This window comes from Hyla sarda, chromosome 3 (genome assembly GCF_029499605.1).
Source record: "Hyla sarda isolate aHylSar1 chromosome 3, aHylSar1.hap1, whole genome shotgun sequence".
NCBI classification, from domain to species: Eukaryota; Metazoa; Chordata; class Amphibia; order Anura; family Hylidae; genus Hyla; species Hyla sarda.
The window spans coordinates 194499355-194524916 of NC_079191.1; the positions used below are offsets into that span (position 1 = coordinate 194499355).

Genomic DNA, 25562 nt, shown 5'->3' on the forward strand with positions numbered 1-25562 from the left:
CATCTATGCCAATATCCACTTAAAAATATTATATTGAAGCAAAACTCTACACGATGCTTTCCTAAAGGAAGCCGGTCTACCTTAGGTCTAGTGAGCTGAGATATATGGGGACCAAATGAAACAGTTATCACTGGTGATTTGCTTTCCATGATTAAAGCCTGTCTGCCAGTCAAAGCTTCCAAATGTTTCATGTTGGAGTAACCCTTTTTAGGCATGATGTATAGTTTTGTGACACATTTTCGCTGTACCGCCAATTGCACATATCATGTTGTGTATCTTACATTGACCTGGTGGTGGGACCATCAGTCTTCACGGTGCCACAATAGTACGCTACATATATATGTATGAGTATCAGTATTACAAAAGTGACGCTACTCCCCTGTGCCATTTTATCCCCTCTTGCACAATTACATCCCCCCTGTGCCATTTTATTCTTCCCCTTGATCCCCCCCTGTGCCATTTTTCCCCTCTTGATGACCCCCTGTACCATTTAAATCCCCTACTTGACCCCACTCTATGCCACCCCCCTTGATCCCACCCTATACTTGATTCCACACCTTGATCCCCCTGTACCACTTTATCTCACGCCTTGTTCCCCTGCCATGTCATATTATTCCAACCTAGTCAGTTTCTCTCAGTGCATCTCCGTCTGGTTCAGGTACATGCTTGTTGAGTCTGACGAGTGACATCCTCCTGTGCCACACTGATAAGTAACATCCTTCTCCACTCCCTGGACATGATGTCAGGGGCATCACTGGTCGCAACACGCAGACTGGAAGGATTTGTGAAATCATTGGAGACTGTTGCAAGCATGTTAATGTGTTGTGGCACCCAGAATGGATTTGTTTAATAACAGTTAAAGGGGTATTCCAGGATTTTTTGTTATTTGTCTGTGCTACAGGGGCTATTAAGTTAGTGTAGTTCATAATATAGTGTCTGTACCTATATGTGACGGTTTTCTCACAATTCTTCTGTAATTTTCCCCCCAATATTTATTTTTAACAGCATACAAAATGACTGTTGTCTCAGATTTTTTCCAGCTTGCAATGCGGCCGAGACCTGACTTACTAGTCAGCTGATGACAGGGAGCCTGTCTTCTTCAATGGGTGGAGCGATCGCTTGGTGGAAGAGAGATCAATCTGCAACTAATGCAACAGCTGTAGGCACCCTGATTGAAAACCACAGGTCTTTTGAATGGATGCAGCTCATTTATGTTTCAATGGGTGGGGTGGCTGATGTTGGGAGGGAGAAAAAGGGAATTATGGGATTTGTAGTCAAAAAAAGAAAAATTAAACAGGAAATACCAGTTCACAAAAAGCTAGCCACAATGTTATGGTAATCTCATCACATAGCCATTTAGCCCCAAGACGAGTGCAGATCCTTCCTAAGCATGTCCATTACTGCCTGCCAGGTGCGTACTAAAATCCACCTTATGGTGGATAACCCCTTTAAGCGACTGCCAGAGAGGGCTCTTCTTATTGAAAAAAAAAACATGAACACTTAGCTAAGCCCATGTATAGTCAGAAGGAACATTTGTATGGTCAGCTTAACAATATACTATCTCTGCAGATTTCATTTGTCAGAGTTTTATTACTGTTTTGTAAGTCATGTAAAAACTTGTGAGGACATTCAAACACAGGGACAGCTGGAGTAACAAAGAAAACATTGCCAAAAAGTACCCCATTTATTAGCTTCCTATACTCCGTGAGGACAGCATTACTGGACTAAGATAATGAATACTGTATGTTTAACTAAATTTAAAGAGATAGAAGGAAAGGTCCGATCACAACAATCCCCAACACGGCTGCAGACTCTGAGCAATCAGGAACAAAAGTAAGTATCAGCCAGTGGTAAAATCATCATCTTTATTGGAACAAGTAAATGTCACAAAGCATGGCAATAGCCAAGATAAACCTTGCAACAGAGCAAAGAAAAAGGTGTGGAAGCATTTCGGGTCATGACACTTCATCTATGCACCAAGTGCATAAACAAAGGGTCACAGCCCAAAATGCGTCAATGCCTTTTTATTTGTTCTGTTGCAAATTTTTATCCTGGCTATTGCCATACATTGTGACTTTTACTAGTTCCAATAAAGATGATGATTTGGCTGGCTGATACTTACTTTTGTTCCTAACTATATTTAAACCTTAAATGGGCACTGGACATAGACAAAATCGGCGGCTCACCTCAGCTGAACATGCACACCTGTGTGCGGATTAACCAGCAGTGCTCCCGGTCACACAATAGCACAAGAGAAGAAAATATCCAGTGCAGAGTGCAGTGAATCTGGAACAATTTATTAGAGATCACATGGGTAGCACAGTAACACCAACGCGTTTCGGGTCAAACAGGACCCTTAGTCATGGCATAGCAAATACACAATAAAATGGGTTTAAATAGAAAAAAGATGTCATATGTCTATGACATCAAATGGGGACTGTCATTAAAAACATTTTTGCAATTGCACTCCCTATGGTAAATAAAAAATATTTCTAATATACTTTGTTTAATAAAATTAACTTTTCTATATTTTATTTGTGTTTAAAAAAGCTGCCACTAGGTGTTTCCCTACTTGTCCAGAGCACATTTTCCCCCATCTTTTTCACAGACTGTTGACACCTGCCGGCCTGGCAGAAGCAAAAAATCAGGAAATGCTGAGGGGTGTGTGTGCAGCAATAGCCAATCTTAGCTCATCGCATATACTGGTAGAAAAGAAATCCTGGCACTCATTGTAATCTTCTGCCAAGTGTTACATGTTTATTTACACAGTGCTAGTATAAATAAACAAGTAACACTTGGCAGAAGAAGGCAGTGAGTGCAGGGATTTCTTTTCTACCTGTGTACTGCCTTCCGCGTGCACCACTATGGGACACGAGTGCCGACCCTTCCTTTTGTTTTGCATCTCACACACTGAACTGCTTTGGGCTTTGTGTAGCAGAGTGAGGGAGGAAGTTCTCCCCTGTATGGCTTCAGATGATGTCACACCTGCTGGGTAACACCCCTTCCCAGTCTGTGAATCTGACTGAGACTAAGCAGAAAATACAGAGCAATATCAAGGTAGAAAACTAAACAATGATAAAAATAAAGGCAGGGAATAGTTTATCATGATGGGGGCAGTGAACTGGGAGGATTATAACATTTAACAAGATCATGAGAGGTACTCTTTAACGTTCAGGTGCAGATGAGCTTTAACTATTGTGTCATTCATAGTCCATAATAAAAAGAAAATACTTTCATGACATATACCATAGATTTGGATGTTCAGGTTGACAAAAGAAGATAAAGACATGGAAGGTATTTTTGGATTACACATACTCCCCCAACTGGTAATATAGCAGACTACAGTAATATTTCTACTCCATTACACAAGTATTATTGGTATGTATTGGTTGGTGTCTGAAACATAAGTGCATGGCTAATTCATTCAAAACAAATGCTGAATGTAAATGTTATCTTATATAAAATCTTAAAGATTTTATATAAATATTACTATAAATAATGTACAGGTGCATTTATAAATATGTCATGTTATGTATTGGCTTGTGAGCATGTGCAGCTTCTAACCTGATTTATATTTAGCCAGTTGAGTAAATTTTGTGTGGAAAAAAGTAATTTTACTAAATACAAAACAATACATTAGCTAATAATACCCAAAACAGCACATAAACTTTGGTATTAAACTTGCCAAATTTTGAAACAAAAAAGTATTATGTCAGACCAATAAACCCATACGCAGTACGCAATTCTTATGTAGTATGCAATTCTTATAGTTAAGAAGATGTAAACACTGAGATACACTATGTAGTCTAAAACAAGGACATCTAAAAGATGCACATAAAAAGTGAACTTAAAAGATGCAATCGACCCCTATTTTACAAAGCGTTGATCCAGATTTCTTATAAGGGCGGTATAAACTTTTTGAACTCTTTATGTAGATTACAATGTTTAGAAGGCACCTCAAGATCCTGGTGGGCATTGCAGTTGAAAGAATTGTTCAACCATTTTATGCAATATTTTTTTTGCATCCATTTATGAAAATAACATATATTGTCATTTGCAAGTAAAAATGTCCAATTGCTTCAATCTATCATTTGGCACGTCTTACAATATTAAGTCAATTTAATTTCAAAGTATGAATGGATACTATTAGAGATGAGCGAACTTACAGTAAATTCGATTCGTCACGAACTTCTCGGCTCGGCAGTTGATGACTTTTCCTGCATAAATTAGTTCAGCTTTCCGGTGCTCTGGTGGGCTGGAAAAGGTGGATACAGTCCTAGGAGTCTCTTTCCTAGGAATGTATCCACCTTTTCCAGCCCACCGGAACACCTGAAGGCTGAACTAATTTACGCAGGATAAGTCATCAACTGCCGAGCCGAGAAGTTCGTGACGAATCGAATTTACTGTAAGTTTGCTCATCTATAGATACTATGAATGTGTGCACTTAATTAGAGAGTTCTCTAATTAAGTTAAAAAAGGATCTGCATACTAGGGTTATAAAAATAATAAACACTGTACTTACCTTGCCCGCTCCAGTGCCAATCTTGGTCTACCCCATTTCCTCACCTATTCCATGATGCGCTGTCCCGGCTCTCCTGATATTCCAAACTCATTGCAGCCAATCACTACGGCTAGAGTAAGTTTGGAGCATCATCATGAAACCAGGGACGGCACATCATCCAGGTAAGTAAACAGCACCAAGGCAGATCGTAACCTCGCCACTTGTATTGTGAGCTGAGTACAGTGTCTTATTACTTAGAACCCAAGCAGGCAGCAGTTAGTTTTTTTTTTTTTTTTTAAATAAGAAAACAGACAACCCCTTGATTCCGTTTTCTATCAAATATATACTATACAATATAATATTAGGGAACATAGCTAGACATGAATTTAATACATTCATTCCAAGTGTAACTTATTCCATGATGTCCTTTAAACTTCTAGAATAGAGAAAACAGACAGAAGGAATTCTTCCGAGGATACAAAACAATCCATCCTATTCCAAGCAGTGCGAACTGATTCCCTAAGTTCACTATCTGCAGATGTAGAACCATCACAATACAAGGATGAACTGATTCACCATGATTCACTTTAAAATGTGATTCACAACTTCCTAGCTGGCAGATCAATGTGCCCATCCTATGCCATGGTTCATATGTGCAAAATGATTGGCAGGCTGTCATTCACAGCAAAGTGATTGGCTCATCTCCATGAAATACACAGTGTAAAAAGTGAGGACCATTTCAGAACCTTCTACTATGTGTCACCTTGTAGCCAAACAAATCTGAGGGAATCCAATCAAAGGGAAGACAACAGCCAATGTGGCAAGGATATAGTTAAAGTGAAACACGCTGTATTCTGAAAAGACATCATAAAATCTTCCTTCATATGAATAGTAGATCCAGTACAGCCTGAGGATAGTGATCACCCTCTATATAACACCACAGATATGTATATGGGGATGGGGTGTATATAGAGTACTATATACACACAGGGAGCTGCAGCAGCAGAGCATGCACTGCCCTCTGCTCCTCCACAACTCTGTACATGGCATGACTGGCACACACCAGGGACATGGCACCATGGGTACACTCAGGTGTCCTTACCTTCGGCCAGGAGGCGCATTGCATGCACAAATGATGGGTCCAGGATGTCCTTCTCTGCCATCAGCTCTGGCAGATATTTCTCCTCTTCCATAACAGCTTCCACCCAACCTTGTCCCTGTGAAGTGTGGAGCCTGACAGAGAAGTCCTGTGTATGAGGGGGAGATGCAGCCAGTGCTCCAGAGAGGTGAGCAGAGCAGCCCGGGAGCACAGCGCTGCCTCGTCCTCTATCCCTGAGCCGTGTGTCTCTTCGGGAATGAGTGAGGAGCACAACAGTAACCACTACGGCTGCCAGTACTGAGCGCGCCCCCTGCTGGCCGCTGGAGGGAATGAAATCACACACACCGCAAATCACCTTTTGTCTTCTGTGTAACAGTCAGCCCGAGGATCTGTACAACTTCAATTCATATATTTATTATCATGTTAAAGCACATTGTATGATAGAGAACCATGTACCTAGGCATGTCACTCATCTAGCTCTATGTTTACCTATATCTCTTCTATGTACAGTAGAAATGTATGTGGATATATTTCATATTTATTTATCTTTATCTGTTATTAATCTATTTTACATCTCTACATGTTATCTATCTGTCCATCCATCATTTATCTATCTATCTGTCTATCTATCACTTATCTATTTATGTGTCTATATCTTTGAATCTATTTATTTATTAATATGTCTATCCTGAAAGCTATCTATCTCATATCTATCTATCTATCTATCTATCTCATATCTATCTATCTATCTCATATCTATCTATCTATCTATCTATCTATCTATCTATCTATCTCATATCTATCTATCTCATATCTATCTATCTCATATCTATCTATCTATCTATCTATCTATCTCATATCTATCTATCTCATATCTATCTATCTATCTCATATCTATCTATCTCATATCTATCTATCTATCTATCTCATATCTATCTATCTATCTCATATCTATCTATCTCATATCTATCAATCTATCTATCCCATATGTATCTATTTGTCTATCACTCTCACTATCTATCTATCTGTCTGTCTATCTAGCTATCTCATATCTATCTATCTCATATCTATCTATCTATCTCATATCTATCAATCTATCTATCTATCTCATATTTATCTATCTATTTGTCTATCACTCTCACTATCTATCTGTCTGTCTATCTATCTATCTCATATCTATCTATCTATCTATCTATCTCATATCTATCAATCTATCTCTATCTATCTATCTCTTATCTATCAATCTATCTCTTATCTATCTATTTGGCTATCACTCTCACTATCTATCTGTCTGTCTATCTAGCTATCTCATATCTATTTATCTATCTACTATCTCATATCTATCTATCTCATATCTATCAATCTATCTCATATCTATTTATCTATCTATCTCTCTATCCATCTGTCTGTCTGTCTGTTTGTCTATACTTTAGTCGCACTTTTGCGACTACAGGCCGCACCTCATACCACCGAGGTACACGGCTGCCAGCCGATCACCAGTCTCTTTCCTTCAGCCCCGCAGCAATTTGGTCTGGGGAAGGTCCTAAGTGGACCGAAACGTTACACGTATTACGGATTGCTTAATAAATTTGCACTGATATAACTCTACTCATGGTGTGCCAAGTATTTTCTGGTATTGTCTGTCTGTCTATTTATCTCCACCTAAGTCTATCTATGTCTCTAATATCTCTCTCTCTCTCTCTCTCTCTCTCTCTCTCTCTCTCTCAATCTTATATCTATCTATCTATCTATCTATCTATCTGTCATTTATTTATTATCTATCAAGTCAATTGGCTTTCACCTTTATCTGACTAATTGTCATTCTATCTATCTAACTGTCCATCATGTTATCCATTTGTCTTTTTTTATCTATATATAATCAATATATCTATCTATTAATATATATGTTTTGCAGAATATCTATCTACTATTTATTTATTAATTATCTACACATCACTTATCTAATCTATGGTTCTATCTGTCTATAGTATCTATCACTTATCTATGTATTTATTTATTATCTATCAACAAATTATCTTTCAATTGTCTTTTTTGAGAATTTACATGACTGGATATGGCCCTCTAAGTATGCATATACTACTAGATGTACTACTAAAATAAAATAAATAACTGATATGGCTAGTTTTACTTAAAATATTTATTAAACTATTAATCGGAAGTCACATCTATAGCAGGGCCCTTGCCACAGACGAGATACATACATATGATTTAGCAATAAATGATGAAAGTAAAAAGATGATAAAAATCAGTATTAAATCCAATGAAACACCGCCTGCATAAAAATGTATAGTCATTTGTTGGAGACAGTCTATGATGTAATCAGATAGGTAGGTTAAAGGGTTACTCCGCCCCTAGCATCTTATCCCCTATCCCAAGGATAGGGGATAAGATGTCAGATTGCCGGAGTCCTGCCGTTGGGATCTCCACTGCAGCACCCCGCTATCATTACTGCACAGAGCAAACTCACTCTGTGCGTAATGACCAGCAATACAGGGGCCGGAGCATTGTGACATCACGGCTCCACCCCCTCGTGATGTCACGGTCCACCCCCTTAATGCAAGTCTATGGGAAGGGGCGTTATGGCCCCCACGCCCCCTCCCATAGACTTGTATTGAGGGGGCGGACTGTGACATCACGAGGGGGCGAAGCCATCACGTCACAATACTCCAGCCCCTGTATTGCCCATCATTACGCACAGAACAAGTTTGCTCTGTGCAGTAATGATAGCGGGGTGCTGCAGCGGAGATCCCAGGGGTCCCCAGCGGTGGGACCACTGCGATCTGACATCTTATCCCCTATCCTTTGGATAGGGGATAAGATGCTAGGGGTGGAGTACCCCTTTAAGCATATATAACCATATGAGACAGTTGGTGCGCTGCACCACTCACCACCCAACAGCCGGCAAATAGAATGAGGTCCCCGCAGCTTTCAGAGGAGATATGCGATCTGGATAGCAGTACAGCAATGTAAAGAGCCATAGCATACTATTCCCATCTAGAGACAATCCTTGCCAACATAATTGCTTATATAATGTCAGTCATATTTTGCTGTGCATGGGTCAGAGTATCCATGCTGTCCAAAACTGATTGATTTTCCCATAACAACCAATCACAGCTCAGCTTTCACTTTACCAGAGCTCGTTAAGATGTGAAAGCTGAGCTATGATTGGTTGTTATAGAAAAATCTTACACATTTTGATAAATCTGAGCCATATGGGTACATTTAGGTTACTTATTGGGGATGTACCTGGATGCTCAATGGGAAAAAGACAAGTAGATGTGAGCCTCTGGATAATGGTCTCCTGGGAAGCCTTGTGCCCTAGCATTCACGTGATGATATTTTTACATGTACTACGTATTTAAACATTGGGGCAAAGTACACCCCTTAATAGCAATGGTATTTACTAATAACAGTGACATTTCTCAGCACTATCATGTGTCCCATTGCAAATTGTGTTCAAAACGGCATGAGGAATAAAACAAAGAACTTTAGTACAAGATGCCACCTTGACCTCCAATTTGATGAAGCATCTGTGGGATTTGGTAAACAAAGTCATCTATTCCATGGAGGTCTCACCGCACAACTTAAAATGAAAAATTTTGGACCATATCTCATAGTGCATCTTCAAAGATCTAGTGGAGCCCATACCTCATTGGGATAGACATGTTTTGGCAGAATACGGGCTTGTGGTCATAATCCTAAATCTGACGTGCCATGGAGGGATTGAATCATCACATGAACATGAACTAAAAAACACACGTCTCAATCTAGAGGTCAAGTTCCCATTTGATATTTTAACCATGCTTACATGACATTTTTACAAGTATGAGAAAAAATCTAGAATTTTTGCTACATCTTACAGCCAGTTTAGCTTGTATGAGAGAAAGAAGATAGTGGTATATTTTCCCTCCCAACACACAATGGGAACCAAGTGTAACCAAGTTATACATGTGACTTCACTGCAGTTAGGTACCCAGGTGCCACCCTCAAAATCTACATTATTGCACAGGTTAGAACACAGGCAATGCTATACAGACTTCACTGCAAATTATGTTCGTTTCATTAATGCAAGTACATTGGTTGTGCTGTCTCGTCACGTCCACAGAGTGACAGAAATGGATGAGCCAGGAGCTGTCCGAGGTGCTGAGAGGAACGCTAAGTGGCTGAGTCGAAGATAGCTGTCTGACAATAAGAACAGGACCTGTACATTAGCTACTACTGAAGGTTAGGATAATGGCAATTACTAAATACCACAAGTCAAAGGCTTTCTGGCTATCAACATATGCAGACTATATGCCCTCCATTCCGAATTGGCTTTCTCTAGTTAAAGGGATCCTGGTTAAATGGACATTGACTCTTGCATGTCTGGGGTGCTTTGAGCCTTGGTGATCAGAGAAGTTAAAAACCATACATTTTAGGGCCTGCTGCAGGTTTAATAAAGTGCACATTACCCTATCCCTGACATTTTATGGGGTTTTCCCTCTTTTTAATATATGAAGATAAAATACTCCCTGTGAAAATGCTATACAAAAATACAAATTAAATAAACATGGAAATAAACTACTGGAGAAACCTGTTTTACACAACCCAAAAAGATAGCTTTGCTTTTTATTTATTTATTTTTACTTTGGCATGACATTAAGAGCTTAATGCAGCTGTGTAGACTTTGCATTATACATTGAATTTGGTAAAAGCAGGTCATATTCCTACGATCTCGTCAGCACACTATGTAACACTATACTGCTAAATGTATCCCTACACACTATGTAACACTATACTGATAAACTTATCCCCATTAAAAATGTAAAATAAATCCTACACAGTTGGCAACTGATGTAAAAAGGGCAATAAAAGACATATAAATAGTATTTAAACATTACAAACCTGAGAGGTCAGCTTTAACCTTTACAAAGAAATTACAAAGAGCTTAATAAAATCTGTAAAAATGTAATAAAAGCAACAAAAATTCACAATGAAAGGCAGGTGGGCAAGCAAGCAAAACAAATCACAGCATTTTTTTTCTTTTTAAATATAAATGCAAATAAAAAGAAAAAAAATGGACAGAACATGTAGGACCCTGAATGATAATGGGGAGGTGGTCACTAGGGGTCAAGAGAAGGCAGAGATAGTGAATGAGTTATTTTGCTCTGAGAAAAGAAGAGGGAGGAGCTGACACAGGCCTGGACAATGCTGGTAACTAGAGATGAGCGAACTTACAGTAAATTCGATTCGTCACGAACTTCTCAGCTCGGCAGTTGATGACTTATCCTGCGTAAATTATTTCAGCCTTCAGGTGCTCCGGTGGGCTGGAAAAGGTGGATACATTCCTAGGAAAGAGTCTCCTAGGACTGTATCCACCTTTTCCAGCCCACCGGAGCACCTGAAAGCTGAAGTAATTTATGCAGGAAAAGTACCAACTGCCGAGCCGAGAAGTTCATGACGAATCAAATTTACTGTAAGTTCACTCATCTCTACTGGTCTTTAAGTTTAGAAATTTTGGTTTGTAACTGGATTGAAAACTGGCTTAAGGACCTATCCAGTGAGTGGTGGTCAATGATTCGTACTTTAATTGGTCCCTGGTTATTAGTGGTGTACCCCAAGGTTCAGTACTGGGCCTGCTCTTCTTTAAGTTATTTATTAATGACATAGAGGATAGGATTATCAGCTCTGTTTCTATCGTTTGCAGATGACACCAAGTTTTGTATCACGGTACAGTCTTTGGAAAATGTGCCTAAATTTAAAGCCGACTTGCACACACTGGCCCTCATTTACTGAGCTAAAACCCACTAGTTTTTGTCGGATGTTTCCAAGTTACTTTGGTGCACAGTGTCTGCGACAGTGTGCACCAGGAAAATCCAACTAACCCGACATTGCATTGTGAAAAGCCAAAAAAGAGGCGTAGTCTGCCACAAAGGGGACGTGGCCTGTACAAAATGGGCGTGGTTTTGCAACCCGACCTATTTTTTATTGAATTCACAGAAAATCCTGTGAATAAATGGCTGGAAATTTCCACCTAGAAAAAGCTGGTCAGAAAATGTTTCCGACTTGTAAATTTGGGGTCCCCATAGTAAATAGAGTGGAATCCTCTAGTAAAAACCCTACACTCTTAGTAAATGAGGCCCCCTGTATTTGGGCATCCACTTAACTATATTATAGCCAAAGCCTGTCAGGCCATAATGGGAATTGTAGTTTTGGAACAGCTGCAGGTTGGGGAACACTTGTATACAGCTTACACAAAACTGGCAGACACAAATTGTATTAAACAAACATATATATATCGATTATATACCATGATGTGACTTGAGGGAATGGGGAACAACTAACAAGTGTCTGTGTGGAGGCAGCTAAGCTGTCATGTAGCGGCGCTGCACACACACCAGGTGACAGCAGAGTTAAGCATGGAAGTAGCGGACAGTACTATCTCTTTCTCTCTCTTTCTCTATTCTGCTGTTTGTCAAGTGATAGATTTATGAGATGCGGCTGAGTTTTGGGGGCAATTATTATTATTATTTATTCATATAACATCCTTGGTTCCAGGGAACTTTACATATGATACAGGTAACAATACATAACACTAACATGGGACTGTTGAGCATTACACAGAGTAACTTGCCGGCTGATATAGAAGGGAGAGAGCCTTGCCTGCACCATTAGTGGTGCAGTGGCAGCAGGATTATTGAAGGTCATAGGCTTGCTTGAATAGGTCTTTAGGTTTCTTTTGAAGGTCTTGATGGTGGGTTAGAGCCGAATGTGCTGGGGTAGCAAGTTCCAGTGTATGGAGGAAGCTCGGGAAAAGTCTTGGAGACGGTCATGTGAAGTGCGGACCAGGGGGGGGGGGGAACATAATTAACAATTTGTTCATGCAGAGAAAGAAGAAACATCGGCAACTCACCAGATTCAGCAATAAGTATCTTCTTTATTGAAGCATACTCACATACACATATTGATCGGAAGAGGGTAGTGGAGGGACAGTGGTAGACGACCGAGCTCTGTTTCGCACGACTTGCGTGCTTCCTCCGGCCATGATGGCCGGAGGAAGCACGCAAGTCGTGCGAAACAGAGCTCGCTCGTCTACCACTGTCCCTCCACTACCCTCTTCCGATCAATATGTGTATGTGAGTATGCTTCAATAAAGAAGATACTTCTTGCTGAATCTAGCGAGTTGCCGATGTTTCTTATTTCTCTGCATGAACCTATATGAATACTACTATTTACAGCAGAGCACCGCTACCAGCACCTTTGCTACATCTATATCCAGCACTTGTTCCAAGGTCCATCGCTTCACGCAGTGCCGCGTTACCGCTTGTTATGAACAATAATTAACAATTTATTGAATGCCTTGCTTTGCCCCTCAGCCTTCTGCTCGACAGTGTTGCTCCTGACCACTTGGCTGTCCAGGGATTGAAGCCACTCCTATTCATGAATGCGGCTAGGTTGCATTTCCCTGCACAGCTGGGTGGCTAGGTGACTAAACAGGAAAAAACACTGGAGGAGATGCAGCACTACCATCACTGTGTCCCTATATTTACACAATTGGTTTAAGCCTTAGAGGAAAGTAATGGTATATCCTAGAAATGATAAACTACTTGAATGTGAGTTACATTAGTCGGTGAAGATTCATTGTTATGAAAAAAAATGCATATACTTCCTAAGGTCAACTAGTATTTGTTCTGGATGCACAGCAGGTCTTCTCCCCCAAGGGATAGATTTGGTCATCCTTTATGGTGCAGACTATAAATCCTTTTTTTTTTTAAATGCCTCTATGGCAACAAGACGGCAACATTTTCAGAAGAAAGAAGTCCTGACTTTGCTGATCTCCGCAGCTAAGCTGCTTAGCTGTTATTATCGAAAGACGCTGCAGAGCTCATAATTTCCCTTGCAAAAGTCACTACAAGAAATGTAGCATTTGCATGGTGTTTATATAATATAGAACAGCCTAGGTCCACAAGAGATGGAGTCCCCTCAATTATGTCTGCTTATGCATATGAACAATGGTTGTCTTATAGAGTCAACCTCTTTAAATGTCCCACTGCTGTAGTCCAGCCATACTCCCTGCAGGGCAACAGTGAGGTATTAAAGGAGTTATCCACCATAAAGTGATTTTAGTACTTACTTGACAGACAGTAATAGAAAGGAAGGATCCGTGCTTGTCTTGGTGCTAAATGGCTGGTGTTGGGAGTCCACCATATGCTGCTGATTTCTTTTAGTAAAATGGCTATTTCCTGTTGGAGTTCCCTCACTCCAACTACAAGTCCCAGGATCCCTTGTTTGTCAGTGTGAGGTCATGTTTCTCCATTCCACACATTAGTCACTCCACCCATTGAAGCACACCTGGGACGATTCCCTGCAGCACTATGGAGAACAAGCCCCCCCACCCAGCGGTCGCTCCACTCATTGAAGCAGACAGGCTCCCTTTTAACACCTGACTAGTGATGTCATGTCTCGGGCCACACTGCAACCTTGGAGAACCTGAGATCACACTCAGTCCGTATGCTGTTAAAAATAAACATTGGGGCAAAGATCACATAAGAACTCTGAGACCACCATGAAACATAGGTACAGACACTATATTGTGAACTACACTAACTTTACATCCCCTGTAGCACAGTCAAATAAAAAAATAAAAACTGGAATAAAACTTTAAAACAGTATTTTCAGACAGTTATCCTCCAGTTGTTGCAAAACTACAACTCCCAGTATACCTGGACAGCCAACAGCTGTCCAGGCATGCTGGGAGTTATAGTTTTGCAACAGCTGGAGGCAGACTGTTTGGAAAGCACTATTAGAATCACTCCTAGTTGAATATTAGGGAATTGATTTTTATTTTTATTTACCATTGTATCCTAGGTTTGTGGCTTTATTAATTATATGCTATATTGTTCATTTATTCAGTCGTATAAAAGACTATATTAATATGTAGAGAATTTCTTTGATTCTTGCTTTTTCATAGTACTAATAGAAGCAGCTTGCTGGCCTTTGAATATACAGTGAAAACATTTAACAGCATGTATCATGTATCACGAGTAAACATTTATGTTCTTTTAATGGGTTTGATCTGCAAAACACAGTGATGACACAGCATGATTGGATTTAATGGAGACTGCTTATTATTAGGAAATTTGTTTATTTGATTATAATGTGGAGCAATCATTAAAATAGGAAAACTGGGTACTAAAATTAACAATAAAATCTACCGTTGATATTTTTCCATTAAAACAGGTATGGCTGCTTATTATTCTGGATTATCATCAAAGAACAAAGGTAGAACATAATAAAGAAGAGCTTGCACCATTGAATAAACTGATACTGGGGTCCAAAGAAAAGGTGGCACAAAAACATAAGTCTAACCAAAATTCTGTTTATTATTTAGCCCTGAAATGATGTAAAGCGTAGGGGAACAATGCTAACCGGTAACATAAAAGCCAGTAAAAGGGGCACTAAAGTGGAAAACAAATGTTTTCAAATCAACTGGTGCCAGAAAGTTAAACATCTGTAAATTAATTCTATTTAAAAATCTTCCAGTACTTATCAGCTGCTGTATGTTCCAGAGGAAGTTGTGTAGTTCTTTCCAGTCTGACTACAATGCTCTCTGCTGACACCTCTGTCCATGTCCGGAACTGTCAAGAGTAGAAGCAAATACCCAAAGCAAACCTCTTCTCTCTGGAGAGTTCCTGACATGGACAGAGGTGGCAGCAGAGAACATTGTGGTCAAACTGGAAAGAACTACTCAATTTCCTCTGGAACATACAGCAGCTGATAAGTAGCGAAAGGCTTAAGATTTTTAAATAGAAGTAGTTTATAAATTTGTTTAACTTTCCGGCTTTGGTTGATTTGAAATTTTTTTTTTCAATGGAGCACCCCTTTAAAATAAAAGCAAAGTAAGGGAATTTGGAACAACAAAAGAATACAAAATATTAAGTTTGTATTAAATTAACAGTATATAAATCTGACAGAAGGGATAGTGCAAAGTTAAAAAAGAAAACAATGCAGTATTTTAACCACATTAAAAAAACTGTAAAAATAGAAAAGTTACAAAGGAGGATGAGAAAGAGCAAGTAAAAGTGGTGCCTACATGGTTTTGAATATTGTTAGGTTATGGCATGTTGATTATTTCGTCAAAATCTGCTCGGAAATGCATTGTCATCTATAGAGATGATAAATTTCAAAGCCATCCTAGCATTATCATAGTCTGCCTGCACCTGCCATTTGCGAAATGTCCACCCGTGTTTTCTGGATGGACATTCCATAAATTTTCCGGTATGTGAACATGGCCTTAAAGGAAACATGTCACAAGCCTTATGTTATAGAGCAGCATTTAGTGGATTGACATACAGTACAGACCAAAAGTTTCTCATTCAAAGTTTTCTTTATTTACCTGACTATGAAAATTGTATATTCACACTGAAGGCATCAAAACTATGAATTAACACATGTGGAATTATAGAAATAACAATAAAGTGTGAAACAACTGAAAATATGTCATATTCTATGTTCTTCAAAGTAGCCACCTTTTGCTTTGATTACTGCTTTGCACACTCTTGGCAATCTCTTGTTGGGCTTCAAGATGTAGTCACCTGAAATGGTTTTCACTTCAAAGGTGTGCTGGTGGGGAGGAGGAGGTGTGATGGTGTGGGGGTGCTTTGCTGGTGACACTGTTGGGGATTTATTCAAAATTGAAGGCATACTGAACCATCATGGCTACCACAGCATCTTGCAGCGGCATGCTATTCTATACGGTTTGCGTTTAGTTGGACCAACATTTATTTTTCAACAGGACAATGACCCCAAACACACCGCCAGGCTGTGTAAGGGCTATTTGACCAAGAAGGAGAGTGATGGGGTGCTACGCCAGATGACCTGGCCTCCACAGTCACCGGACCTGAACCCAATCAAGATGGTTTGGGGTGAGCTGGACTGCAGAGTGAAGGCAAAAGGGCCAACAAGTGCTAAGCATCTCTGGGAACTCCTTCAAGACTGTTGGAAGACCATTTCAGGTGACTACCTCTTGAAGCTCATCAAGAGAATGAGTGTGCAAAGCAGTAATCAAAGCAAAAGGTGGCTACTTTGTAGAACCTAGAATGTGACATATTTTCAGTTGTTTCCCACTTTTTTGTTATGTATATAATTCCACATGTGTTAATTCATAGTTTTGATGCCTTCAGTGTGAATCTACAATTTTCATAGTCATGAAAATAAAGAAAACTTTGAATGAGAAGGTGTGTCCAAACTTTTGGTCTGTACTGTATAGTTTTGTGGGAAAGGTTATGTGATAATTTATTATTCATTCCCTTTTTTTTTTTTTTTATATATTTTAACGTTTTATTAAAAGTACAAAGTTCAAGTAAATTACAAAAACACTGTCACGATGCCGGCTGGCAGGTAGTGGATCCTCTGTGCCAGAGAGGGATTGGCGTGGACCGTGCTAGAGGATCGGTTCTAAGTCACTACTGGTTTTCACCAGAGCCCGCCGCAAAGCGGGATGGTCTTGCTGCGGCGGTAGTGACCAGGTCGTATCCCCTAGCAACGGCTCAACCTCTCTGGCTGCTGAAGATAGGCGCGGTACAAGGGAGTAGACAGAAGCAAGGTCGGACGTAGCAGAAGGTCGGGGCAGGCAGCAAGGATCGTAGTCAGGGGCAACGGCAGAAGGTCTGGAATCACAGGCAAGGAACACACAAGGAACGCTTTCACTGGCACTAGGGCAACAAGATCCGGCGAGGGAGTGAAGGGGAAGTGAGGTGATATAGGGAAGTGCACAGGTGTAAACACTAATTGGAACCACTGCACCAATCAGCGGTGCAGTGGCCCTTTAAATCGCAAAGACCCGGCGCGCGCGCGCCCTAGGGAGCGGGGCCGCGCGCGCCGGGACAGAACTGACGGGGAGCGAGTAAGGTACGGGAGCCGGGGTGCGCATCGCGAGCGGGCGCTACCCGCATCGCGAATCGCATCCCGGCCGGAGGTAGTAACGCAGCGCCCCGGGTCCGTGGAACCGACCGGGGCGCTGCAGTGAGGGAAGTGTAGCGAGCGCTCCGGGGAGGAGCGGGGACCCGGAGCGCTCGGCGTAACAGTACCCCCCCCCTTGGGTCTCCCCCTCTTCTTGGGGCCTGAGAACCTGAGGATCAGACTTTTGTCCAGGATATTGTCCTCAGGTTCCCAGGACCTCTCTTCTGGACCACAACCCTCCCAATCCACTAAAAAAAAAGTTCTTCCCCTGACCTTTTTAGAGGCCAAAATCTCTTTGACAGAGAAGATGTCCGAGGAGCCGGAAACAGGAGTGGGAGGAACAGATTTAGGAGAAAAACGGTTGAGGATGAGAGGTTTAAGAAGAGAGACGTGAAAGGCATTAGGGATACGAAGAGAAGGAGGAAGAAGAAGTTTGTAAGAGACAGGATTAATTTGACACAAAACTTTAAAAGGACCAAGATAGCGTGGTCCCAACTTATAGCTCGGGACACGGAAACGGACATATTTAGCGGAGAGCCATACCTTGTCTCCAGGGGAAAAAATGGGAGGAGCTCTTCTTTTCTTATCTGCGAATCTCTTCATGCGAGAAGAAGCCTGTAAGAGAGAATTTTGGGTCTCTTTCCATATGGTGGAAAGATCACGAGAAATTTCATCCACAGCGGGCAGACCAGAGGGCAAGGGGGTAGGGAGGGGGGGAAGAGGGTGACGGCCGTACACCACGAAAAACGGAGATTTGGAGGAAGATTCAGAGATTCTGAAATTATACGAGAATTCGGCCCAAGGTAGAAGATCTGCCCAGTCATCCTGGCGGGAGGAAACAAAATGTCGTAAATAGTCACCCAAGATCTGGTTAATTCTCTCTACTTGTCCATTGGATTGAGGATGGTATGCAGAAGAAAAATTTAATTTAATCTTGAGTTGTTTACAGAGAGCCCTCCAGAATTTAGACACAAATTGGACGCCTCTATCCGAGACGATCTGTGTAGGCAACCCGTGAAGACGAAAAATGTGTACAAAAAATTGTTTAGCCAACTGAGGCGCTGAAGGAAGACCAGGAAGAGGGATGAAATGTGCCATTTTGGAGAATCGATCAACGACCACCCAAATAACAGTGTTGCCATGGGATGGGGGTAAGTCAGTAATAAAATCCATACCAATCAGAGACCAAGGTTGTTCGGGGACAGGTAGAGGATGAAGAAAACCAGCGGGCTTCTGGCGAGGAGTCTTATCCCGGGCACAGATAGTGCAGGCTCGCACAAAGTCCACCACATCAGTCTCTAGAGTCGGCCACCAATAGAAGCGAGAGATGAGTTGCACAGATTTCTTGATGCCCGCATGACCTGCGAGATGGGAGGAGTGACCCCATTTGAGGATCCCAAGGCGTTGGCGTGGAGAAACAAAGGTCTTTCCTGGAGGAGTTTGCCTGATGGAGGCTGGAGAAGTGGAAATCAGGCAGTCAGGAGGAATGATGTGTTGAGGAGAGAGTTCAATTTCAGAGGCATCTGAGGAACGAGAGAGAGCATCGGCCCTAATGTTTTTATCAGCAGGCCGAAAGTGAATTTCAAAATTAAATCGGGCAAAGAACAGAGACCACCTGGCCTGACGAGGATTCAGCCGTTGGGCAGACTGGAGGTAGGAGAGGTTCTTGTGATCGGTGTAAATAATAACTGGAAATCTTGATCCCTCCAGCAGATGCCTCCATTCCTCAAGTGCTAATTTAATGGCTAGAAGCTCTCGATCCCCGATGGAGTAGTTCCTCTCCGCCGGAGAGAAGGTCCTGGAAAAAAAACCACAAGTAACAGCATGCCCGGAAGAGTTTTTTTGTAGAAGGACAGCTCCAGCTCCCACTGAGGAGGCATCAACCTCCAATAGGAAGGGTTTAGATGGGTCAGGTCTGGAGAGCACGGGAGCCGAAGAAAAGGCAGACTTGAGTCGTTTAAAGGCGTCTTCCGCTTGAGGAGGCCAAGACTTGGGATCGGCATTTTTTTTTGTTAAAGCCACAATAGGAGCCACAATGGTAGAAAAATGTGGAATAAATTGCCTGTAATAATTGGCGAACCCCAAAAAACGTTGGATGGCACGGAGTCCGGAGGGGCGTGGCCAATCTAAGACGGCAGAGAGTTTATCTGGGTCCATTTGTAGTCCCTGGCCAGAGACCAAGTATCCTAGAAAAGGAAGAGATTGGCATTCAAACAGACATTTCTCTATTTTGGCATAGAGTTGATTATCACGAAGTCTCTGAAGAACCATACGGACATGCTGGCGGTGTTCTTCAAGATTGGCAGAAAAAATCAGGATATCGTCCAGATATACAACAACACAGGAGTATAGTAGATCACGAAAAATTTCATTAACAAAGTCTTGGAAGACGGCAGGGGCGTTGCATAGACCAAAGGGCATGACCAGATACTCAAAGTGTCCATCTCTGGTGTTAAATGCCGTTTTCCATTCATCCCCCTCTCTGATGCGGATGAGATTATAAGCACCTCTTAAGTCCAGTTTGGTAAAAATATGGGCACCTTGGAGACGATCAAAGAGTTCAGAGATGAGGGGTAGGGGGTAGCGGTTCTTAACCGTGATTTTATTAAGACCGCGGTAGTCAATGCAAGGACGTAGAGAGCCATCTTTTTTGGACACAAAGAAAAATCCGGCTCCGGCAGGAGAGGAGGATTTACGGATAAAGCCCTTTTTTAAATTTTCTTGGACGTATTCAGACATGGCAAGAGTCTCTGGGACGGACAGAGGATAGATTCTGCCCCGGGGTGGAGTAGTGCCCGGGAGGAGGTCAATGGGACAATCATAAGGCCTGTGAGGAGGTAGAGTCTCAGCTTGTTTTTTGCAAAAAACGTCCGCAAAGTCCATATAGGCCTTAGGGAGACCGGTTACATGAGGAAGCACAGGGACACGGCAAGGTTTACTGGGGACCGGTTTTAAGCAGTCCTTGGAACAAGAGGGCCCCCAACTCTTGATCTCCCCAGTGGACCAATCCAGGATTGGGGAATGGAGTTGAAGCCAGGGAAGTCCAAGAAGGATTTCAGAAGTGCAATTGGGGAGGACCAACAGTTCAATCCTCTCGTGATGAGATCCGATGCACATTAGAAGGGGCTCCGTGCGGAAACGTATAGTACAGTCCAATCTTTCATTGTTTACACAATTGATGTAGAGGGGTCTGGCGAGACTGGTCACCGGGATGTTGAACCTGTTGACGAGAGAGGCTAAGATGAAATTTCCTGCAGATCCAGAGTCCAGGAAGGCCACAGCAGAGAAGGAGAAGGCAGAGGCAGACATCCGCACAGGCACAGTAAGACGTGGAGAAGCAGAGTAGACATCAAGGACTGTCTCACCTTTGTGCGGAGTCAGCGGACGTCTTTCCAGGCGGGGAGGACGGATAGGACAATCCTTCAGGAAGTGTTCGGTACTAGCACAGTACAGGCAGAGATTCTCCATGCGGCGTCGTGTCCTCTCTTGGGGTGTCAGGCGAGACCGGTCGACCTGCATAGCCTCCACGGCGGGAGGCACAGGAACAGATTGCAGGGGACCAGAGGAGAGAGGAGCCGGGGAGAAGAAACGCCTCGTGCGAACAGAGTCCATATCCTGGCGGAGCTCCTGACGCCGTTCGGAAAAACGCATGTCAATGCGAGTGGCAAGATGGATGAGTTCATGTAGGTTAGCAGGGATTTCTCGTGCGGCCAGAACATCTTTAATGTTGCTGGATAGGCCTTTTTTAAAGGTCGCGCAGAGTGCCTCATTATTCCAGGATAATTCTGAAGCAAGGGTACGGAACTGTACAGCATACTCGCCAACGGAAGAATTACCCTGGACCAGGTTCAACAGGGCAGTCTCAGCAGAAGAGGCTCGGGCAGGTTCCTCAAAGACACTTCGAATTTCCGAGAAGAAGGAGTGTACAGAGGCAGTGACGGGGTCATTGCGGTCCCAGAGCGGTGTGGCCCAAGCCAGGGCTTTTCCAGACAGCAGGCTGACTACGAAAGCCACCTTAGACCTTTCAGTGGGGAACTGGTCCGACATCATCTCCAAGTGTAGTGAACATTGGGAAAGAAAGCCACGGCAAAACTTAGAGTCCCCATCAAATTTATCCGGCAAGGATAGTCGTATTCCAGAAGCGGCCACTCGCTGCGGAGGAGGTACAGGAGCTGGCGGAGGAGATGATTGCTGGAGCTGTGGTAGTAACTGTTGTAGCATAACAGTCAGTTGAGACAGCTGTTGGCCTTGTTGCGCAATCTGTTGTGACTGCTGGGCGACCACCGTGGTGAGGTCAGCGACAACTGGCAGAGGAACTTCAGCGGGATCCATGGCCGGATCTACTGTCACGATGCCGGCTGGCAGGTAGTGGATCCTCTGTGCCAGAGAGGGATTGGCGTGGACCGTGCTAGAGGATCGGTTCTAAGTCACTACTGGTTTTCACCAGAGCCCGCCGCAAAGCGGGATGGTCTTGCTGCGGCGGTAGTGACCAGGTCGTATCCCCTAGCAACGGCTCAACCTCTCTGGCTGCTGAAGATAGGCGCGGTACAAGGGAGTAGACAGAAGCAAGGTCGGACGTAGCAGAAGGTCGGGGCAGGCAGCAAGGATCGTAGTCAGGGGCAACGGCAGAAGGTCTGGAATCACAGGCAAGGAACACACAAGGAACGCTTTCACTGGCACTAGGGCAACAAGATCCGGCGAGGGAGTGAAGGGGAAGTGAGGTGATATAGGGAAGTGCACAGGTGTAAACACTAATTGGAACCACTGCACCAATCAGCGGTGCAGTGGCCCTTTAAATCGCAAAGACCCGGCGCGCGCGCGCCCTAGGGAGCGGGGCCGCGCGCGCCGGGACAGAACTGACGGGGAGCGAGTAAGGTACGGGAGCCGGGGTGCGCATCGCGAGCGGGCGCTACCCGCATCGCGAATCGCATCCCGGCCGGAGGTAGTAACGCAGCGCCCCGGGTCCGTGGAACCGACCGGGGCGCTGCAGTGAGGGAAGTGTAGCGAGCGCTCCGGGGAGGAGCGGGGACCCGGAGCGCTCGGCGTAACAAACACCATCAATAAACTGGCATTGTAGGAAACGCGGTTGTTGATAGGGTACACACATATGATGCGTACCATCACTATATAAAGTCAGGTATTCAGTAACAAGACAGGATGTTGAATACATTAAAGTGAATAGTTAAAGACATGACAATTCAAACATCAACTAGTCAACTCAAGGTACATGGTCCAAGCTTCTATGTGATCAGGGTAGGTACAATCAACAACAATGTGGTTGGTGTAAGCAACATATGGGAAGAAGAAGAGATGAGGACAGAAAGAAGGAGGAAGAAGAGACAGGAAAGGGTTCCAAAGGGACAGAAGGGAATGGGAACGAGGAAGACTACTAGGTTCGTAAGAAAGAGGTTGTTAGACTTACCCAGCGGGTCAGGAGGGCTTCAGAACAACATGGCAAAGCAATGAGGCATGGTGGCTATTTGTGAAAAATGGGCTGTTTAGGTAGAGGGAGCACCGGAAACCGGGCGTGCTGTAGGGCTTGGGGGACATATGTTTCCGAGTGAAAGATGCATGGACGTATAGTCCCTAGAGGATGTAAAATGTGTCCAAGGGTACCAGACGGTGTTGTATTTGTCTATCTGATTTTTGGAGTCGGCTAGCAATTCTTCCATCCTGTGTAGATGGGAGGATTCTTGGAGCCAAGAGGTAATGGATGGGGGAAGTTGTGATTTCCAAAGTCTTGGAATTACCGTTCTGGCCGCAAGCAACAGAAACGATATTAGTTTGGCCGTATGCTTGGGTATGTGAGCAGGAAGGATGGTGAGTAGGATGACTTCTGGCGTGGGGGGGAGCTGGGTCAATGTGATACGATGTATTATATCTATAACTTGAGTCCAGTATGTAGATAAGTGGGGGCAGGTCAGCCAAACATGAAGCATAGTGCCACCTACACCTCCACATCTCCAGCACGTATCTGAAAAATCGGGATAGAATTTGGCGAGTAAGGATGGCACTCTGTACCATCTCATTAGAACTTTATAGTTGATTTCTTGTGCTTTACAAGAGATGGAGGTGTGGTGGCATTGATTCAGAGCCCTGGTCCAGTCTTCCTCCGTGAATTGATGTCCTATTTCTTTTTCCCAGCCTAACCGGAATGGGAGCGGATCGGTTGTAAATTCATGTATGAGGAGAGAGTAAAGGACACTGATTTTATGGTTGATTTTATGCGAGGAAACACAGAGGTTTTCAAAGTTGGAGAGTGGACAATGAAGTGATAGCTTCCTTTTGTTAGACAGGTAAAAGTGACTGAGTTGTACGTATTGAAAGAGTAAGTGGGTAGTCACCTCGGTCTCCTGTAAGAGATCAGGTAGGCTCTTCAACGATGTCTGAGATATTAATTTGGAAAAACAAGTGCCATCTCCCCTTTGGAAGGTGAGGAAGGGGCTCGTGGATAAGGCCGGGGGAAAAGCCGGGTTGTCAAATAATGGGGTAAGGGGGCCGTCTGGGGAGAAGAGCGAAAGATGACTAAGATATGTATTGCGAGTGCGAATGATTGAGTTAAGGACAGCCGGGAGACTGGCCACATCTTTAGTGGAAGAGATGTATTGCGGGAGCCAAAGTAAGAATTTGGGGTTTTGATTCAATATAGTACCCTCAAATTGTACCCATTGTTTGTCTGTATAATGGTGAAAGCAATCTAGTACGCGGGAGAGGACTGCAGCCAGGTAATATGAGAGAGGGTCAGGCATCGCCAAACCCCCCTCTCTTTTCCTTCCAATCAATATGGTGCCGGCCAGTCTTGACGGTTTGTGCATCCATACAAATCCAGAGCTGAGAGCAGAGAGTTCCCTGAAATAGGATCTGGGTATTAGGCAGGGAATACAGGAGAAAACATATAAGAGACGAGGTAGCATATTCATTTTCAGGATATTTACCCTCCCCAGCCAAGAAAAGTCTCTCCGCTCCCATCTGGACAAGTCAGATTTGAGAGAGTGTAAGAGTGGTGGGAAGTTGATGCAAAAGGTTTCAGACGGGTCAGCGGGAACATGGACACCTAAGTATTTAATTGATTTAGCCTGCCATCGGAAGGGATAACATTCCTGCAACTGTTGTAGGGTGTGGGCAGGGAGTGTGATGTTTAAAGCTTCACATTTGGAAGTATTGAGTTTGTAATTGCTATAGTTAGAGAACTGGGGTATTGTGGACAATAGGGAAGGTAAGGTAGTTAAAGGGGAGGAAAGAAATAACAGCAGATCATCGGCGAAGGCCGAACATTTGTAATGGCCCGGGGGGTTATTATTCATTCCCTTATTCCTCTGCTCATTCTAGACTAAAACGTCATTATTCCCAAAGATGGGGTTGTGGTTTAGCAAGGGAGAGCCTCCAGGTTGTAGTTTATCAACAGCTGGAAGCTGTCCTCCCAGGACATGTGCCCCAGATGCCCGGTACCAGTGCTGAAGCAGGCTTCCCTTTTTAGAGGTCCTGAGATTTTTCATTCACTTCCAAGCAGTGCAAGAGGGAGGTGGTTTTTGGTAACTTTAAAAGCCAATACACTAAGTGATTGTCTGAGCTTGCAATTATGTGTGTGAATCATACTTGTGGGTGTGAGTATAAAAGTGGGGGAGACTTAAAATTAAGGGAATTTAAATTCAGGGAGTTTAATTAAAATATTTACTTCTGTTTTTGACTGTTATCTGTGCAATCCCCAAAACTAAGATGTCCTCCATGTAGGAAAATGCTGTTCAGTGTACATCTTGCACGATGTATGCAATCCTTGAACAGCAGTTCGAGGGTGCATGCTGCTGTGCGAGATGTGTGCGAGTTGTTCATTTGGAAGCCCAGATCCTGGATCTAGAGGAGCAACTGGCAACACTGAGCACTCTGTGGGGAAGAGGTGGGGGAGGAAAGTAGGATGGAGGTGCAGGAAAGTCAGGCAGCTAGCTGGGCTACAGTAAGAAAAGGGGGAAGAGGGAAAAGTGTCAGGGAGGCTAGTCCGGAACT

At 43.1% G+C, this 25562-nt stretch overlaps 2 protein-coding genes across 5 annotated transcripts in view; one reads left to right on the plus strand and one right to left on the minus strand.

Annotated features, from left to right (window-relative positions):
- The window catches only part of KHDRBS2 (KH RNA binding domain containing, signal transduction associated 2), a 495176-nt gene extending 489231 nt beyond the window's left edge, over positions 1-5945 (minus strand). For 3 of the 4 annotated variants that reach the window (XM_056565800.1, XM_056565799.1, XM_056565798.1), the window contains exon 1: positions 5604-5941. In XM_056565800.1, coding sequence (XP_056421775.1) covers positions 5604-5694 — 91 coding nt within the window. In that variant the 5' untranslated portion in view covers positions 5695-5941. Of the gene's footprint in view, positions 1-5603 lie in introns of all 4 variants that reach the window. The other variant, XM_056565801.1, reaches the window with a different exon arrangement.
- Positions 1-25562, plus strand: part of LOC130361992 (isoaspartyl peptidase/L-asparaginase-like) — a 170322-nt gene that overhangs the window by 15773 nt on the left and 128987 nt on the right. Inside the window, exon 2 of the mRNA XM_056565804.1 lies at positions 9727-9845. The gene's annotated coding sequence lies outside the window, so the exon portion shown is untranslated. The remainder of the gene's footprint in view (positions 1-9726; positions 9846-25562) is intronic.